The 20,835-nt window shown below is 41.4% G+C and overlaps 1 protein-coding gene across 7 annotated transcripts in view; it reads left to right on the top strand.

The window, feature by feature from the left end:
* The window catches only part of ITSN1 (intersectin 1), a 128,887-nt gene that overhangs the window by 9,788 nt on the left and 98,264 nt on the right, over positions 1–20,835 (top strand). For all 7 annotated transcript variants that reach the window (XM_082780909.1, XM_082780910.1, XM_082780906.1 and 4 more), the window contains exon 2: positions 16,881–16,940. In XM_082780909.1, coding sequence (XP_082637035.1) covers positions 16,913–16,940 — 28 coding nt within the window. In that variant the 5' untranslated portion in view covers positions 16,881–16,912. The remainder of the gene's footprint in view (positions 1–16,880; positions 16,941–20,835) is intronic.

Below are 20,835 nucleotides of genomic sequence, written 5' to 3'. Positions count from 1 at the left end.
ATGACCTCAGATTTACACTGCATCTTGACTCAGAGCAGCGAACATACTTTCCTCCTCCCACTAGGAATGGGCTAAATTTGTTGGGAAAGTATTTGGCAGTTGGATTCGCCTCATTCTGCTTGAAAAAAAAAAAATATCTCAGCAGCTGGTTGCTATAGAATCGTTATTTCTCTTCCAGATTTTAATGTTTAGTGGGTTGGATACAGTGGGGAGGTTATTGGCAAGGTAACTGAAAAAATGTGTCAAGTTCTTTCTCCCTTGGGGTGCTGCTGGCTTGGTGCCTCTTTGTAGGCCGCCTTTATTGCTGGTTTTCAATGGCTTGCATGAGCAGGGCTGGGGGGATGCTGTGACCTTTGGCGGTGTGTATCTGGTTACTCATATTTTTGGCCAAGCTGGAGCATTTTAATGTTATGGCTCACATTTTTTTTTTCCTTGCATCTCCGTGTATCGGTTCAGTTGGTGTGCCAGCCTAGAGATAAGCATCTCAAAAAATGAAGCTGAATCGAGTTTTTACTGCAGGTCTGCAATAAACTTTGCACTAAAAACAGTAATCGAATTCAATCTGTCTTGCAACTGTTACGGATCGCTTGGAACAACCGCAGTCCCCCCCACATTGATACTTTTTAATGATTTGGGTTTGTTGCTGGGGCTTTGTAACCTGAAATTGCTGCTTTCCAAAGCAGACCAGCTCTTCTGTCACAGAGAGAATCTCTTCCAGGAGTCAATTAAATTGCAGTGTGCAGTCTTCTGGAAGATCAAATTTAAAGATTTGTCTGTGTATTCAAAGCTTTTTTTATTATTTTGGAGGGAAAAAAGCCTGAAGTATTGGCTATTGTTAGGATTGTCCATGCATGTTACCTTGTGTCTGGCATAAACTGCGTGTATCATTATAATGCCTCTCTGCTGTTTGTGTGCTCAGGCAGGTATCTTTTTTGTTTTGTCTTAATATTCTAAATGTTTCAGTTTAGAAGCAGTCTGGTAGCTTTGCTAATTGCCAGTAATGAAGTCAGTTCCCTAGAAAGACCCACGAAAACCACGTGAATTTTGAAGTAAACTAATATAATGTAAGGGGTGAGTAAAACAGAAACGTGCTCATTTCCCTGTGTGGCCTGATGCTGTGTCCACCAGCTGTTGTTTCTAGCTCTGATGGACCAGTCTGCCTTTTGGGGAAGTTTGTCTCCTTCCATTACTACCATTAGACAGTAGCTTTCTTACTAATATTTTCCTATGAGTAAATAACATGCATTGTCTCGAGGTATTACATTTTCTTGCTAGTACCCAATATTTGCGCTGTTACCCAGGTTCTTTGCCTCCATCTCAACATGATTCTTCCACTTGGTACTTTCAGCTCTCCGAGGACTTTAACTGTGTGCTTTGACAGCGTACTGGCTGCTGGCAATCAGATTTCTTGAGGCTTCCTTTAAGTCCTCACTTTGGGCTGGTAAACCAACAGGAACTTTTCAAAAGGCTAAAGTAATGACTGCAGGATTGGGAGACGCTGATTCTTCTTCAGGGCCTAATTCAAAATTCTTTCTCTTGTCTTAGTATCTCGAAGGTGCCAGATTTTTTTTTTCCTTTTTCCCTTCTCAAGCATTCCAGCTCTCAGCTGTGCAAGCAATGATTAAATGAGCGACACAGTAATGTACATGCCAGATATTTGTGTTATTCTCTCACTTGTCATCGGGTTTTTAGCATTTAAGAACTGGTAGGCAAATAATTAGCGAGATTTTTTCAGTGGGTTTTAAAGTAAGAACACGAACTGTTGCCACATACAGGAACTCCTGCAGCTCAAGACAGTTGTCATGGACGTTGTTCACTGGAGAATTAAAAAGAAAAAGGGGGAAAAAAGTGTAAATGGCCTTTTCAGTCTAGAATGTCAGTGCATCTCTTGGCACTGCTTGCTGAGAGGCTTTGAGAATTACTTGCTGCTGCTTTTTTCTCCCTGGAGTACATGAACTGGCATTTTTTTCCCTGGAATTTTTTCTTGCATAATTTGGGGTTTCCTGCTTCAAAGTTGCACTACAACAGCTGTACGTTTCAAGGAGCACTTCGAGTCCTTGGGCTCTGAAACTGTCAGCAGCTGTATGCAAGCAGATGAGAGCTGAGGCATGTTCATCTAATTTTCTCTCTCTGGGTGCTTTACTTCCTCACATAAATGAGCAATAAAGTCGATTTGATAGGAGACTTATGCTATAGTGCTGCTCTGGATGGAAACCTGTGTGTGTCAATGCCTTAAAAGAAGAGAAAATAGCACTGGAGCTTTAGGAAATTTCGTAGTTATCACTAAGTTTTTTGATAAAACTAATTTAACAACCTTGTTCTTGCTGTGTCCCACACTTCTTACAGCTTACTGCTTGATGGGACTTGTTACATCTGTTCCCAGCTCCGGAACTGAGCATATCTAACAGAAAATGAGGGATATCTGACTTGGCACAGTTAGTGCCTCTGCTGGTTAAATAGCACTCAAGTTCTTGGCTAGACATGTGTTCCTCGTTCTGGTGTCAAATGCTTGTGAAGTAGTAGTATCTTCTTCTTTTCCCAAATGGAAGAGTTAGTTTTAAGGCAGAAGTTCAGGTTTTGTCCTCGGCAGGTAGCAGACTCTTCTTTCCAAGAAGTTCCCTTTGTCTTTTGCCGTTCATTTCAAGCCTCAGTAAATGCTGTGTGTATTTTTCAGGTAAGTTGAAAACTAGACTGAGTACTTGAGATTGAAGGCTTTTTGTCTGATGGAGCTTTGATTGCAAGTGCTTCAGTACACGGGGTTTTTGAATAGCTAAGTATTGACAACTTCACTTTTAATGTTAGCTGTCTTTAGCCTATGCTTCTCCAGATAAATGATTACAAGAAAATCTTTCTTGCCCTTTTAGAGGGTAATTTATTAGCTGTAATGATCGGGGAAGGCATGGAAGCTTCAATATAAGCTCAGATTTCATTTTGAGGTCTTGGCTCAGAATGTAAATAATCAGAAGTGTATTTTTGGAGTCCAAAGTTTATTTTTAACATCTTGGCAGTTGCCAGCACTTAAAGTATGCTGTGCTGAAGCCAGCCAGCGTGTGTTGAGAAATCACTGTTGAGCGTGGTGCCAGTGATGCCAGCCTCTGCTGTTTCACGCTTCCTTCACAGCTGCCCCCAGGCCTCTTTGTATGATGTCCCTGTTGCAGAGCCTGGCCTTCAAGGTGTCTCCTGTTGGAGTCACAAGACTCAGCTTTCAGTGTAAGCTTGCCCCTATTTTTGACACACCAAGCTGAGAAATGAAGCAGTCCTGTTCCTGCTTTGTGAGCGAGATCACCTTAAAAGTTGCAGTAGCTCCTGGAGGAAGAGGTTGAATGGAGACAGCGCTCATTTTCGCTGTCTGGTTTTAATCACTGCTGAGTGTGAGCTTTAAGTTGTGCAAACTTGGCTTCCTCCTGTACTATACAACTTAGAAACCTTTCACATCTATCATTCTCACATGAAGGTAAGTTCCATTTATTTACCATTACAGGCAAGTAGTTTGTAACGTTAACCCACAGCTTTCTGCTCCATCTCCCCTATAAATGTGATCCTGTTAGACAAGTGAGGCGGGTTCATATTCCAATAAAAAGAGGTTCCCCTTTCTCCAAGCATTTTTGGTGCCCAGGAATATTATTTTGTTATATCAGTTATTTAAGTTGGCACTTAGTATTAAAAGTGGAGAATCTTGAAAAGTAATGTTCCTTACTCAATATGTTTTTGAGGAAATCTTATTAGGGTTTTGCTTCAGTTTATGAGAAGAGGTTACTGCCTTACGTATGACATAGGTCTGCCACAGATACTCTGTTCCCAGCCCAGAGAGCATAGTGACTTATGCAAACTGCTAAGTCAAATTTGGTTTATAGATTAGTCACCTAAACATCTAGGAAAAACAGGAGAATTCTCTGGGCAAAGTCCATTTTAAGATGGGACCGTGACTGGTCAACTGGATACGTTACAAAAAGGCAGAAGAACTTCTTAAATTCACTTTTTTAAATTCAAGGAAGATTAAAACTGCTACAAGTCAGAAATGTCCTTTGCATCAGGATAACTTTATTCATTAAAATATCTCCGTTATGGTCCCATACATACAGCAGTCCTTGTGTTACACCTAGTTGGATGTTTTCAGTGCTACTGCATATATGTTGTGTGCTTCAGAAGCTTTCTGTGCTTTGGCTGCATACTTTATCCTGAACTTGAAACAGTCTTTTCATAGCCTTTTCAACGATTGATAATGATCTAAACACCACAAAATCCCTTTTTTTTGTGTGTGATTATTGCCTCTTTCCTTAGAATTGGATTTCTAGACACAGAACTCCCATTTTAGAAAAGGTAATGCAAATACCTGGATTTGGTCCCAGGATTTCACTTTGTAACTGTTTAAAATTGATATTAGAGGTGGCGTTTCTGTTTCATTCACTGTGAGTCTTGGCTTCATCCCAGCCAACGTTAACTTTCAGTGAACCAAGGTAAGCTCGTGGCAATGAATGTACCCACAGAAAAGTGACTGGGTGAGGTGCAGCGCTGACAGCTTCTGTAGGGAGTTACAGCTCAGGGTCTAACGAGATGACTGGAGTTGAAGCTAAACAAGGAAACTTGTTATTTTTCACTTCAACATCTGTGTCCTGCAAGAATCTTGTTCAGGGTTTGTATTGTGAGGGAAGGTGAAATGGAGAGGGACTTACAATCCGTACTGTAAAAAGAACAGCAAAGCTAAATTTCTCTCGGCAAGCCAGATCCTAAAACCAAGTTCTGTATTACACTGTCATCACCAGGCAACGGGTATAGCATTGTATTCTGAGGATATCTGAATGATCTCTTCCCAGAAGTGGAAGACTTGGAAAGGTTAATCTTTGTAAGGCTGTACAGGAGTGCTGTGAGAGCTGCAGGAGTTCGATGGAGGACTGGCACGAGCTGCATTTGAACTTTGAGGTGGATGAGCCGTGAAGTCTGCTGTGAGCATCGTGCCCTTCCTGCTTTGTCAGGCTTGTCTTGCTTCTCTGTTTGTTGGCCCTCCTCTTCACGAGCTTTCTCTACTGCTCCCATATAAATGTCTTATCTCTTCACTTACGTTTTTCTGTCCCTGCCTCTGCTGAGGAAACAAGTCTCCCGAGGGCACAGAGTTCAGGCTGTCTCTGTACAGTAAACAACCTGCTGCCACCAGATGATTTCAGTGAATAAGGCTCACGCTATTACATGCCTGCAGATCTGCCCTTACATGTGTAGTTGGTGTGCTGGTTTTACCCTGCTGAGCAGCCAAACTCCACCACAGCTGCTCTCTACCTCCCCCTCCTCTAAGGAGATGGTGGAGAAAATATGATGAAAAGGAAAAAAAGGGCTCATGGATTGAGATAAGGACAGGGAGATCGCTCACCACTTATTGTCGGGGCAAAAACAGACTCAGCACAGGGAGATTAAAATAATGCTCCTGTGGGGGCTCTCCATGGGCCGCAGCCTCCTCCAGGCCGCATCCACCTGCTCCACCGGGGGCTCCTCCACCCATGGGGGGGCTGCAGTGTGGAGATCTGCTCCATGTGGGACCCATGGGCTGCAGGGGGACAGCCTGCTCCACCAGGGGCCTCTCCACAGGCCACAGGGGAACTGCTGCTGCCTGCCTGAAGCAGAATCAAATCTGCTCTCACAGAGGTGCAACCAGTATTAGTGAGCTGATGGGCTTGGCTCTGGCCAGCAGCAGGTCCCTTTTGGAGCTGACTGGAGCTGGCTCTGATCTGACAAGGGGCAGCTGCTGGGCTCTGCTCACAGACACCACCCCTGCAGTCCCCTGCTACCAAAACCTTGCCATGTAAGCCCGATAAGTTGGGCAGTGACGAATAGTTACCATTCTTAAAACTTGCAAACATGGTGGTTCTCAAGGAGGTCAGCAGGCTTGTTTTCCATGGCTGTCTTCACTTTATGCTTGAACCATACTTGAAAGGTTTTTTTGTAGGTCTATTATGTTGTGAAATCAGGACATCTTATTATGACTTTTCAACTTAATTTTTTCCTAGTTGAAGACAGCCCCGCAACCATAATGTGACTTGTAACAAATTTCCCTGATTACTAGGTACTGAGAAACAGATGACTCCTGAGGTACCCACAGGGGAGAAATTTGTAAGCTACAGTAAGTAAGCCTCACTATCCTGCAGATTTATAACCTACAAGAAGTAAGCTATTAGCGCTAGCAGTAATGTTAATTTTCTTATCCTCCTTAATGAGAAGAATTTTTATCCTGGAAAGAGGTATTAAAACACTTCAGTACGTGGAAATCTTTTCAGAATTATTAACCATACAGATTTCCTTGGTCACTTATGGAAGGGCCGTAACAAAATAGTTTGCTTTGCAGATCAAGCATGAAAAATGCCTGTGCATATGGTTCCCTCTCCCTCTAACACCTGCGTTCTTAAGAAAAGTAATTAATTTGTTGGCTATAAATATTTATATACTTCAGAATGGGCACCTCTGAGTGTTTAATACACATGTTTTTTGAAGTGGTCAGTCTTCTTTGCTGCTTTTCCTGTAGCTAGTTTGTGTGCATGTCCTGGTTCTTTCTTGTATGGGCTTTAAGTAATTCCCGGCCCTTGGCAGAAATGTGGAGCGCTGCTAGCCTGGAACTGCGCAGCACCATGCTGGAGTGATCCCATTGCTCCCTCAGACAGTGCTGCTGTGGAACAGGGATTGCAACATCCAGCTTGTTTTGACTAAAACTGAAATCTCTCCATTCTTGCAGTAAGCTCTTTCCTTACACTTTTTTTTAGTGGGAGAAACCTTCACTGCATATGTGCCATGCAGGTCTGTTGCTCCTCTCCCTTAGTGAAGTATATGGGAAGCTTTCATTTTTTCACATGGTTGCTAGGATTTCCTTGCTGCCTTTAAACTCATTATTACCCCTATTACTGTTATTATATCCATCAAGACAATTCCTGCACTTAGTCTTGAAGAATCTCGTACCCCAACGAGGGTTCAAAACCTCTTCTGTTGTTTTTGAGAGGCAGGAGGCTGCTTTATGTGGAAGTGATGGAATGAATATTTGTCTTCTGGAAATGAAACTCGTCGTGCGCCCTTAAGCAATTTTTGTGCTGTTCAGCTGCACTTACAGTGGTGGTACTTTGATAAGCCAGTTTAATATTGAAATAGGGTTTATAAATCGGAATAAGCTTTTTCGATTATTTATTTAGCATTTCATTTTGCAAATGGCTTTCTTTCCCTTTTTTGCATGTATCAATTGCTTAGTCTTGTGGACACAGCTGAAATGGTTCTGCTCTCTTATGAAAATCCCTTCTAGGCATTTTAGAGAGGAATAGATATTCCCCAATGGAAAAAGGAAATAGAAAGAACTTACTTTGGGATATACTCTGCCTTGTGCAATTGAATCTTGCTTTCAGCTCATCAGTGAGTTTGTAAACATCTTTTAAATAAGAGACATTACCCCTGGTAACTCAGCTTTAACACATTTGATTTCTTGTTTAAGCTTTACGCAGATTTTGTGCCTACTTGGCAGTGTAGGAGAATCCTTTATTCTGCAATATGTATTGTCTGATGAGCAGCCTTTCCAGTAAAATGAAATACATTAATTTTACAAATGCTCTAGGGTCTGTCCCGCTTCAAATACCTGTTTGTGAAAAATAAGAGGAAATTTCAGTATTTGTTCATCCAACATTTGCATTTTTTCACAATAAAGTTGTTATTTAAAGTGCTGATTTGTCATTTTGTTGTCTGCTGGAAACACAGTTAAATGGTGTACTAATATCTGTAGGTAATATCAGATAAGTATTTTGAAGAATATTTTTTCCCTAAAGGTGTATTTTCCTTTATCAAAGTACATAACCATTGCTTCAGCTGGGTTGGCTATAAAAGAAGTGTTTCACTTCTTGTACAGCTGAGAACTGATGATCCTACTGCTGGAAAAGGAGTTCCAAATCTTAGCACGAGTAAATCTGTAAATAATAAAGTGGTCTGCTTTTTTTTTTTCTTTAAAAAAAAAAAAAAAGAAAGCTTTAGGTACTTCCTTGTAATATCTCAGCTGCTTTAGACTCAGGTATGTTTTCTGTACTCGCTTGGGAGCTATTATTTGTATTGTTTTATGGCTACAGTTCTCTGAATACTCTGCTAAAGGTGCCTGCCTCTAGGTCTTGTTCAATTTCTGGGAGACCAAGGAGGGTTATTGAATTGTGTCCTGTGTGGCAGGTGCTGCTTATTGTACAGGTTTCTTACTTGAAGTAGAAAAGAGACCATGTCCTCTTCTTTAATCTCTCTTTAAACACAAATTGTCACAGTTTCCTTGACTAAAATGTAGCATTAGTAACTTTGTCACCTTGCTACTATGTACAGAGCACTTTGGCACAGTCCTCTTGAAGCCTTTTGTGTGCCAAACCTGTAGAAGTCAGTCAACATGTACTTCCATTCAATATTTATATATACTTACATAAAAAATAATTCATAAGCCAAACCAGTTTTCTCTGTTCATGCTTCTTTAAATTGTGTCATTTCCTATGCAGCCTTGGATGTTTCCTAAAGAGTCAGGGTCGTCTACAGCTGGCATAGGGGCTTCTTTGAATTAAGTTACTGTCCTGTGGTGGGTTGCACTTGCTCAGCTGTGCTCTTGCTCCACTTCCTCACCAAAAGGGGGGAGAAAATGGGATAGAAAACTTGTGGGTTGAGATAAGGACAGGGAGGTCACTTGTCAGTTTTGCCCATGGCAGTAACTGGTTTGACTTGGGCAAAATTAAATCAATCACCAATTAAAATGCGTATTGGGAAATTAAAACAACACTTTCCCCTTTCTCCTAGGCTCAGCTTCACTCCTCCATTCCTGACCCCTGCTTCCCCTGGAACAGCAGCTGAGGTCAGGCCATTGCAGCTCCTCTCTGCTGCTGCCTCCCTGACTCATTTTTCCTGCTCCAGAGTGGCCTTCCTGTGGGCTGCAGCCCTACGTGGCACATCCACCTGCTCTGGAGCAGGGCCCTACATGGGCTGCAGCGTGGATATCTGCTTCCTCGTGGCCTCCATGGGCTGCAGGGGGATCTCTGCTCCAGCACCCAGGGCACCTCCTCCTCCCTGTCTGACCGTGGTGCTCACGGGGCAGTTTCTTGTGCTTTTCCCTCTTCAGCTGCATTACTGTGGTATGGCAAATGCTGTTCGCTGTAGTCAGGCAGACTAGTCAAGAACTGTTACTTTCAACCTGTGACTGAACAACAGGATCACGTGTGACCAAAAGAAAGGTGAGTAACAGCAATATTTGTCTGAAGGACATACTACTTGTCTACTTGTGGATCTAAAAATGCTCCTAACATCATGCTGAAGAGTTAGGAAGGCAGAGACAGGAAGACATTTGGAGCAGAAAGCCCATGGGTTGGCTACTTCACTCAATATTGATGTTGTCTGCACTGAGTTTCTGCTATGGCATGATAGATGCTGAATAACTCCTAATAAAACACTCTGAAAATCTGACTATGGCAAATAGCTTTTGCTGTACCACTTCTTAGGATCACCATTCCTCTTAGAGTTCAGAAGAGCAGGTGCTTATGGAAAACAAGCTGACCTCCTCTGGAGTAGTTCAAAGGACAGGGGCATCTGCGCCTTCCCATATATCATCAACTTTATCCCATTTCTTCCCACCTAGAGCTATTTTTTTTTTTTTTTTTTGGGGGGGAAGCGAATGGGCACACAGCTCCTGCATTCTCTCAACATTTATATGCTGACTCCAGCATTTTTGTTCCTTCTTGCCCTTCTGCTAGCATAAAAGTTAACTTTGGGGCAGAATTGGGAAATATGAAGTGAAAGAACTTGGAACATCTGAATCTTTTTCCCTTCTTTCAATGTCATTGTTGGTTAAACTCAGACAAGAATGGGGATTTGCACAGCCTTGCAGGTTATATGGATTGGAGGGATTAGAAATCTGGTAAGGGAAATCTGCTCAGTGAAATAGAAGTGATTCAGTGCCGCTTTGGAAACAACTATGCTTAACTCCCTGAAAAAGTGGAGCTAAAAACTTAAAGGTGGCTAAGTTGCAAGTATGATTTGGCTGTCGGTGTGTTCTTAGACTGATACACAAATATATGCATAACGTGGCACTCACACCTGGCTGTTACCCAGACTTTGTCAGGTGTTGCTTTCCTTTGGCTAAAGCTGGATTCCAGGCTTTGTCCACTTTCCTCTTTTAAGATGTCTTTTTAAGAGGACATCTTTTAAGACATTGCCATTGCTTTGTGATCCTTGAGCCTTGGAGGCAGCCAGTTTACAAGTTCTGAAATAAAGCATCCTTGTTTCATTTTATGTACTGTAAATAGCAGACCCAATCTGCTTTTTCTGATTCTTTTAGCATTCAGGATAACTATAAACCAGTATTTACTGGCAGTTGAGATCACTGCTCAAGTTCATGTTTGTGAAACAAAACGGACTTTGAGGGTCTAAGTGAGCACAATACTTCCATAGCTAGCAGTGATGTCATGCATTTCCTTGTCCCCTTACTAAATCACTCTTGAAGTAAATGCCAGGGTACTACTGAGGTTATCTTGTGGCTGTGGCATGTATTTCTAACTCCATAATTCTTGCTTTTCAGATTTTTAGTATAAAAACTTCTTTTGAAGAGGGAGGAGTCAGAAATTCTCAACCACAATTGTGTTAATGAAGCTTTTTAACATAGAAAACAGCTTATTATGCCTCTGTAAGTAAAGACAACAATTAGGAACAAATAAAGCTCTAAATGCTCAAACCCCTAGAAGTTCATTTTAATTTGTGTGTGTGTATATGTGTATATATAATAAGAAAAATCACACCTTAAAAGATCTGCTGTTTTGGAATGAAGTCATCAGATATTGAAACGAAAATAAAACAAGATTTTTAATAAAGATTTTTAGAACCAGTCGATGATGCAGTGAATTTTCTGTCCCATTGAATTTTCTATCATGTTAAATCTTTTAAAACGAAAGCCTGTCATCTCTTTAAAAAGATACTGCAATTCAGTCACAGTTCACTCATGACTGGAATTAGTGGATGAAGTGCTGTCAAGATTAAAACCAGTGCGTATGTGGGTGAGATTAGCAGCAGCCATTCAAATGGTGCTGGCTAGACTGTACAACGAAATGATCTCATCACGGCAGCCTTTGCTTTCCTCCTGCTGTTAATTGCATTTGATTGAACTGGGAACTGCTTCAGGGAAATACTTTTGCTTGGTTACCCAGCCTTTACTATCCTGGACTATTTTAAATGTGGTGCTTCTGAGCTCTGTCAGTACTGCTGGTAATATGTAGTCGTCAGCAGTGTTTTTTATGTGGATGAAGTTGCTGAATGGAGGAAGAGGTCTGTTTCTTTAACTTCATGTTTCCAATTTTATCATTTAGTTTATCTGCTGCTTGTTCTACCCTTCTGCAAAATATGTTCTTTTAGCTCATGATAAGGCTGAATTAGGTTTCTGTTCCAAGTTAAGCTGTTCGCTTTTATCTTGAATTATTATAGAATAATAGTTGGGTTGGAGGGGACCTACAACAACCACCTAGTCCAACTCCCTGCCTGCCTTAGGGCTAGCCACAAGATAAATCGCGTTACTGAGGGCATTGCCTAAATGCCTATTGAACGCTGACAGGTGTGGGGGCACCAGCCACCCCTCTAGGCAGCCTGTTCCAGTGTTTGACCACCCTCACGGTAAAGAAATGTTTCCTCATGTCCAGCCTGAGCCTCTCTGGAGCAGCTTTGTGCTGTTCCCGTGTGTCCTGTCATCAGTGAGCAGGAGCAGAGGCCGGCACCTCCCTCCCCACTTCCCCTCCTCAGGGGGTCACAGAGCAGTGAGGTCGCCTCTCAGCCTCCTCTCCTCCAGGCTGGACAACCCAAATGTCCTCAGATTCTCCTTTTTCCTTCCTAGAAGGAAGAACCTAGAATGGAATCTGCACACCTTGGTAGGCAAGCATTTCAAACGTGCTCCTTGGGGCCACACCATCCCTTGGCTGAACCCCATTGTTCATAATGGTGTCCTCCTCCCCCACTGATCCTGGTGTGAAGCCCTCTCAGACTCACCAGGTTATGGGCCCAGAGACATCTCCTCCATCAAATGCTTTCCTGCCGTAGCTTCCCCAGCTTTGAAATGGGGATTAAAGCGGGGATTGTCGTTCCTCTTTGCTTCAGAAGAAGCATGTCAAAGCTAGTAAGCAGTTGCCTCATCGCTTCTCATCTGTTGGAAGGAAAAAGGACCGCGTTTTCAGGGAGTGAATCTGTGAAGAAATAGTCTTCTGTGTTTCTAAATAAACCCTGAGCACCTGGCTTACTGGTTATGTAAATGTAAAATTATTAATATAAATATTTACGGGTTAAAGAAAGGGGAAATACGCAGAAGTATGAGCTAATGTAGCCTGGAAAACTGGTGTTTGCTGGGAGAAACTGGCAGAAAGAGCACGCCAGTTGTTAATCTGGGTGGCAAATGAAGCCTTGTCTGGACCTTACACTTGTCTGATCATTGACCAAGTGTGTTCTTCATAGCGTTTCTCTTGAACTTTGACCTTAAGGCCATGAAGTAATAAAATGAGTTTTGGACAATGTGTCCTTTATGTAGTATTTGAGCAAGGAGAGACAAAAATCTGGAGGTTCCTGGAAACAGTCGAGGAGGGCTTTCTTACAAAACCACTTGAAGCAGGAGTGACAGAACCAGATGAAGTGGCAGTGCCATGGCAAAAGAAAAAATAAACAATGGCCATAATTGCTTGCAGGTTTATTGTCTGCAGAAACATCATTTTTGTTGTCAGTCTGGGGCTTCCACCACAGCTGTCAACAGCCTGTTGATAAATGTCTCAATTTCTCCTGGTTTTTGGAAGTAAGGAGCTTGCCCTTGGACTCTGGAGCCGGTTTCTGACCTAGAGTGGAGGAAAGAGACGAACACTTCGGTACCACACTTGTTGCCTGCCGGGTGGGTTTGTAGTGATTTCTCTTCATTTGTGCCTTTTTCAACACCTTGGGAAAAAAATACAAGGACCAGTGGAACATCCTGACGTTTGTGAGGGTGTTTACAACCAGAAATGATTCCTGTGAAGAGCTGAAACTCTGAAAAGTTCAGCTCGAGCTGGTAACTGTATTAACCATCTGATCTCCAAAGAGCAGGAGGCAGACTCCCTGTGAACATCTCAAATTATTTTTGTTTTCTGACATCTATCTTAAATAACCAGGCTTTGCTGAAGCTGCCTGAGTCCTTTTATTAATGGTAGTGTCAGGACTTCTCCGTGTAACACGGGAAGGCAACGAAACCTGCTGTTCATCTGTGATGCTCTGAGATGACGTCCTGCCCGGGGTGTTTTGCCATAACGTGGAATTCGTGAGAAGGACGTGCTTTATCTGCTTTTCTTTCTTTGTTTGTTTTCCTGCAGGAGGAGGAAGGTGACTGATAAGTTGCCTTGAGGATTACTTCATGTAGTCTGTGCCCAAGATACATGAAGGCTGTTGAGGAATAGAAATGATGTGCTGCATTTTAAGGAGAATAAAACTACTTTTTTTTTTTCTTCCCCATGAGACTTGTCCCTGTAAAGACACCTAGCACAGAAATAGCAAAACTGAGCTTAATTTATACCTCCTATGGGTTTTTTTATGTCTTTCTAAGAACATAGGCAACTTTAAATAGAAATGACCAAAGTTTTGAGACGTGTTGTTAAAACCTATATATAATACGTAGTGGAGGGAATTTTCATACACCTGACTTTTACGTCTTGTTAATGTAGTTGTTTTCAACCTGATCACTTTTCAAGGTGAAATTTTAAAGAAGACATCGGTATTTAAATTTACATCACCACCGTGCTCATGTATGCGGAAAGCCTCATTTAGCTCTGAAGCCTGTAGGAAATCATGGAGGGAAGGGCTGCATTTATTTCGGTAGGGTTGTCCCAGAGGAATAAAATCGGGGCTGAGAATCCATCTCCAAGCATTGCCCATCTCCTCGGCGCTGAGAAATAGCGCTCGGGTGAGCACTGAAAAGAGGCTGAAAAACGTGGGCCCATCTGGTCTTATCGACCCCATTATTTCTGAGGAACCACACAACCTTCCATCCCAGCTTTCCTTGCTGGAAATGGTCACTGCTGGTCTTTGTGGGCATCCAACCTCCTGAGAACCGGAGAGGTGAGACCCTTGAACACAGCAGGTGTGGAGTGAAGCTGGAGGATCACTGCCTTTCTAAGGACAATGCTTACAGTTGACTGATGGTGCACTTGTGGTTCCCCTTATTGGCTTTCTTCCTTCTGCTTGAGTAACTTCTAAACTCTTGGTCAACTGCAATCACATTTGTTAGAGAATTAAAAAAGAAAAAAAAGCCAAAATAACCAAGTTCATACAAATCTGAATGCCAGTAGTGGGTTAGAGGGAAACTACTGCTTTCCCACAGGGACCTGCCAGGGCTGTTCACCCATACTGCTTTGCCGTCAGCTTTCTGCTTGCTTCCTAACTTTTGTTTTGCCACATTACACATTTTTCTTATTGGGGGTTGCTGGGAGGATCGAAGAAGGCTCAGGGAAGTGTTCGTGCTGTTGTGGAACCAGCAGAGATTAGGGTTTGAAGAATGCAGATCCAAAACAGCTCGCTGCTATTTCAAAATAATGTTGTGAATTGAAATACCTGTTCTTGTATTTCTATCATGATCGTTAGAAATATATGATAAATTTATAGCATAATGATTATGCCAGGTATTTTTCAGATAAATAATACCTGCTCTCCATCCCAGAGATCTTCAGCTGCCCAAAAACTCAAAAAAACACCACATCACCCAGCATGAGAAGGCTGTGAAGTTTCTGCTCTCCTTTGGTCTTCATTTTCATAGGTAGCAACCCCTGAGCTGTTGAATTCAGCTGTCTGCAGCTGCAAAGTTTAATTCCTGCAGAGGTCGGGCCCCTGGCATTACCTTGGGCATGTGAAATGAAAGCTCTGGTTATGGAAGTCTTGAGACTTCCCCCTCTCTTCTGTCTGACGTGTTCGAGGTAGAGGAGCAATAAATGACCAATTCTTTTGGAGTTGTGGTCATCTAGGGAGGAGAGTCCATAAAGTGACCTTAAATCCACCTCCCTTAAGGGACTAAACACTTTCAGTCCTTTTATGCACTCTTCTGTCCCAGTTCTTAAAATATTTCTCTTTTCTCAGCTTGCACAATTGAATAAGTGGCTATCTTTTATTTCTTTTTTAAATCCTAGTTCGCTTCCTTCTCAAGTTCGAGTTTCCTGTCTTTTATTTTTTATTTTGTTGGCTTTCTGCTCTTGTCCTCCTGTGGCTGCCTTGAATGCTTTTCCTGTCCTTCTGCATCGTGTGGGAAATGGCAGCAGGAAGAGAATCTGTGCTCCTCTGGTGTCCCTCCTCTTATCTCTGTGACACTCGAGCACTGTAAGATTCAGCCGTACATCTATGGAAGCTCTGACAGCTTTTTCTTCTAGGGTTTACTCACAGTTTTAAAGAATAGAAGCGTCATAATAAAGATACCGACTGCACTTTATAGATTAAAGTGGTCATTTTTCAGCCCTTTAGAAACGCTTTTGGAATAGCCGTGCTGCCAAGGTAGCCGGGCTTGCAATATTTTGTGAAAATACTCTATCAGTATGTGTAGGACACCAAACTTCTGAGTCGATGCCTTCTCTGCGTGAAATTGGTATCGGCTGCGTTACCTGGCATTTGGAAGGAGGTTTCTGAGTCATGCACCACGCTTGGTTGCCCTGCCAAATTACGAGGAGAAAAATCAGTATTTTCTTTGTAGGGCTTTAAATTGCAATTGATGGGGAGACCAGGTTGCAAAAATGCTCTGTTTTTTTTTTTTTTTTGGTTTTGCTTTTTTTTTTCAGTGACATCTGTGGTGTGTATATATAGGAGGTTCCCAAGTTGGAAGCCAGAAGAGTATGTGGGAAGTGTGAAAGGGGGATGGGGAGGGGAACAAACAAGAAATTCAGACAAAAGGAAATTGGTGGTGCAACTTAATGCCTTCTCTTGGTGATATTGATAAATTTCTGCTGCTGTTCGAGCAGTCTGAATTATTCTCCTTCTGGTTCTGTTTCCTTTTGCTTTTCTCCTGTTGCCTGGAAGACATGAGTGGAATCCAGTAGGGCAAGAGGCTGCTTTTTCATTGTTTTGCCGCTCTCTTGCTAGCTATTGTCCTCTTGGCTCAGGCAATTCATGTCAGTCTTTGTGTGGCGAAAGAAAAATGTTTTTCCTTTTTTTTTTTTCCTTTAAAGATTAAATTTCTGGACTCTAGATTGCTGTTATTTGAAAAGTAAGCAGTGTTAAATTCAGAGTATCTCCCACCAACTAAAGCATTTTTCTTTGCGATGCCAGCTTCAGCACTCTATTCATTTGAACACACTTATTAAATTTGCGGGCCAATTTCAGGGTAAAGGAGCCTTGCAATCCAGTTTCATTTTTTAATGTACTTTGTTTAAACAAAGGAGCTAAGCAAGACAGTGCATTTTATGATTTTTATTTTTTTCATCAGGAGTGAAAAACAGATCGCTGACAATGTTGTGTGTTTTCAACAGTTGGAAACAGAGCCAATTTTGCTCTTAAGTAGGAGCAGAGCTGTTACACCCGGGAAAGTAATGCAGCGTTGAGCAGTGTCACTGAGATCTTGTCAGCTGGGGCTGACTTAGTTCTGTTCTTTACTACATCACCGATTATTTATAAACGAAGATCATTTCTGAGGGCACTCTTGAAACAGCACTGAGATGTAGCTATGTTTGCTAGTTTGAAAAGACACTTGCAGATGGACAGAATAGCACAAAAAATGAGACATTTAGATCTCTTGTAAGTAACTATTTTGTCAAGTAGTGTTTGCGTGTTACTCTTTCTTCATTGCCCTGATTTTTCCTGCACTAATTGATGGTGGTACAGAAAATGTATTGAAAGTGGAAGATACCATAACCATTGGTGATTATTATTGCTTTTATTTTTTTCAGGCATCTATTAACAAGCTAAAAGTGACAGAACCATGGCTCAGTTTCCAACACCTTTTGGGGGTAAGTCATTTGTGATGTATCCCGAACTGTTCTTATATGAAAAAATTCTGCATAAATGTGTTGTTTTTCAAGTATGTTCTGTATGGAAGTGTTTATGGAAATGCATCTGCCTGAGGTGGTAGTTATCAGACTTGTGATGTTTTTGCAGACCCATTGGAGAACATGCATTAAATTTTGTGGAGACATCTCAAAAGAGCCGAGCAGAAAGGCTGCATGTTTCCCTTCTTGTGCATTGATCCATTGCAGTCCTTCTGTTTGTTCGTAACTGTGGGGCAGATCCAGGCCACTCAGTCACTGACAGTAGGGCAAAGCCTCCGTCTGCAGTTACCTAGCTTCATCTGCTTGTTTTAAGTTTCCTGACTCGGTTCTGTCTGCATTTCTCATATTTTTTTTCAGAGGAAATTCTAAAGTGCCATTTAAATATTATAAATTCTTGCTGCCTAAGCACTATTTGTGGTTGAGAAGTGGAAGTGCTTTTTCTTTTAGGACTCCTGGACTTTTTCATTGCTGAAAAGTATGGCAGACGCTTTTGTATGCCATCACTTCTAATTTCTTTCCTGTATTGGACCATAATCTGTGTTTAGATAAGAAAAGTGCTGTGATTTTTAGCACTCCATTTATAACAGGGGAAGGTAATACATCTTGAACTTCATTTTTTTGGTGAAAAATCTAGAAAGGGCCCTGGTAGTGCAGTACAGACATTGCTTTTTGCTACCCATATGAAATACGTTTTTGAGCAATCTGTGATCCAGTTTTTTTGCAACTGATCTGAAGGAAGATGACGAAGATAGATTTCAGTGCTGAAAACTAGTAAGTAGTGGAACTAGTTTGGTTCCCCTTAAACTGAATGATGCATCTGTGACATGCTTTTCTCTGAAAATGTAGATGGATTCTAATTGTGTCTGTAAGTATTTGTGTATGAATTCGGATGCAAAAAATGTGTGTGTAGGTATACATGTATACAAATATATGAATATATATGGAAGTCTAGTTTTTGGGATGTGATATAGCTAAGAACTCAATTTCTAACTAGTGTTAGTGTTTCAGTAAGAGACTTTAGCAAAAAAGCGTGTTATTCAGAGTGTGTTGTTAGAGAGACGCGGTTCTTGTTAAACATGATTGATTGGATGCAATCTCTGCCAGTCTGAAAAAATCCATGAAGTACAACAGAAGGAACACATCTTTGCAAGTGGTAGCTAGAACAAACGTATAATTGGAAACTGTCATTCACTGCCTCGGTTATCTTGAAGTCCAGCCCTTTGGAACTGCATCTTGGAGCGAAACTAGCTACCAAAAGTTTTCATCAAATAAACTCACTGAACAGTGTCCCATAAGATACCCCTCTAGGTTGTGTGAAATGTTGGGAATAGCTTTCATGTCATCTGATTTTCACAGTCTAAGAAAGTCGTGATGTGAATGGAATCTGCTGGTTTGGACTGGAGTTCGGGCTGCACTTCGCATGCACCGTATTTAAACACATGCGTGCGTTCTTAAGGGAACTCTCCTCTTCAAAGCATTCTCCTTTGCCATGTTTAGAAAGTTCTTATTGCTTTGCAGATGGATAGCATCTTTCTTTTTTCAACTTTATGTATTGCTATTTGATCTTGCATATGTTGTCCAGGATCCTGTTAGCTGTACGATGTGGCTTTAGGAAGGAATGAGTTTACTATTTCTTTTCAAACAGCTTTTCCGATCTGGCTGCTCTACAAAGAGTGGGTTGAAATAAATATGTGGCTAATGTAGTTCCTGGAGTATCTTTAATTTCAAATGTGGTGTGAGGGAAGTCTGTTTTGATATTTGTACTTAAAACAAATCTACCAGGTAGCAGCAAATCTCCTCTTAGATGAAGGACAGCAGAAGTCTGAGATTGTTATGAGAGGAAATAAATGGGGTTGTAAAGAAAATTCCAGTTCTTATGGGGAAACGTATCCCCCTTTCAAGAATGCAACATTTTCTGCAGTCACTGATCAAGATGCAGATGAAATTTATGCAGTCTTCATCTTGGGAGAGCCCTTGCTCCAAATGAGTGATCTCTGGTATTCCTCTCCATGTAAATATAAATAATTTTCATTTTGTTTTTATTTAACTAATTTATTTTTAAAAAATCTTCCAAAATCATCTTGGGGAATGGGCATGGAAACAGCACAGCACCCACCACGTGAACTGGGCTGACTCACTGATGTTCTAGAACACTGTTCATTTTAAGGATGACATTAACAAAATTGAATGAGCATAATAGGATTTCTTTTAATTGTCGGGAAGAATGTGTGGTGTGCTCGACCTTCTGTTGATTTGTCCAGGAAAAGAAAATGCCCATTTTATGTACGAGAGTGCACTGCTTCACTTTGGCAGATGAGATGATTGCTGAGCCTTCTGTAAGAAAAGATGGTTAGAGGGCTTGCTACTGTGTTCAAGAATAGCTTTCCTATGAGTCAATTTTGTGGTTTGATGACTGCTTCCTTCACATCCAAATATATTGAAATGCCTCACAACTTCTGTGTTGGCATCCAGGACCTGAAGCCACGAGTGATGTCTCGATGCTGGGAAGGATCCTACTTCATGCCCTCCCATAGATCTCATTGTTTCCTCCAATAACAAAAGATGGAAATGAGGCAATATCAGAGATGCCATTCAGAGCTCTTGTGAAGAGGCTGCTACATTTGCTTGGCTTAACTTCATCTCTTTTGATGTTCATATCCTGCAAAGGAGATCTACTGTTTCAATACCAACCAAGTCTCCATCTGGAAGAGTAAATACTGACCATCTTTTGTTCTGGTTTCAGGGAATCCAGAGAAGAAATAAATATTGTTTTAAAATAGTTAATAGAATACATTTTTGGTTACCTCACGCCATAGGAGTTTTTAGTTATGAGTTGTATTTCTTTCTTTGGAGAAGGATAGGAAGAGATGTTCTTTGTTGTTTGTGGTGTTTTTTTAGGGGGAGTACTGGAGTCATCTATACCTCAAATTGAGAGAGAGAGCGCCAGAGAATCATTACAAAAGTCACAGTATTTTTCTTTCTCCCCACATTGTGTTCAAGAATTTTTCCCTCCAAGTGTAAATTACCACATCCAGCCTTATGATCTCATGCCAGAGTAGTCATGTTTCCTTTACGGGGGATGGTCATCTCCCATTGCTTGGCCTATACTAGCTGGCCTAGCCCGTATATTGGTCAAAAAGTCTTAATCAACACTATCAACTTAATCAACACTCCTGCCGGGAGTTTGCAAGAAGATGGAGGTGATAGTTCCTTATGTGAACTGTAGTGTTTTGGCACATTCGTATTCAAAGGAGAATCCCATTTCAGCCTCACAGGGAGCACAGCTATGAAACCTGTTTACAGTGCCTCTTGTTTCTTTGGACTAATCTTAAAATGTCCTTTGTTTGAGTGAGGTATTATCAACCTGCCTTCTTCTAGAAATACACAGATTATCTGAAACAGAGATGATAATTTTTTACCAAGAATGTAGCTTTCCTTTCATTAACAAAACCAAACATTTAAAAGGATGTTTCTCTTCCCCTTGCCCATTTCATTTTCTCTCCAAAGTATGTTTTGCCACATTAAAGTAGTTTTTCAATGGAAGAAATTTAGGAGGCAGGAAATTCTCATGTTCTTCTTAACTGCTGAGTTTGATTCTGACTCAGCCTGCAAGCAGTTTGAAGTACTTGCTGTGGATATTTGTGGTCCCTATTACCTGAAATTGAATCTCTGAGAATTTAGTGCTGAGACAGAGCAAATGCTAGATTTCCTTGTTATTTTCACAGAACACTGATTCCATTAACTTGGATGCCTTCAGATCATGACATGCCTGTACAGCAGGAGTTACAGGAAGTCGCACCAGCACAATGTACTTCTCCAGATGTTGAAATCATGATGTGTTACTGGTCTACAAATT

This window comes from Aythya marila (assembly GCF_965140915.1).
Source record: "Aythya marila genome assembly, chromosome: 1".
NCBI classification, from domain to species: domain Eukaryota; kingdom Metazoa; phylum Chordata; class Aves; order Anseriformes; family Anatidae; genus Aythya; species Aythya marila.
This window is presented reverse-complemented; position numbering and strand designations above follow the sequence as displayed.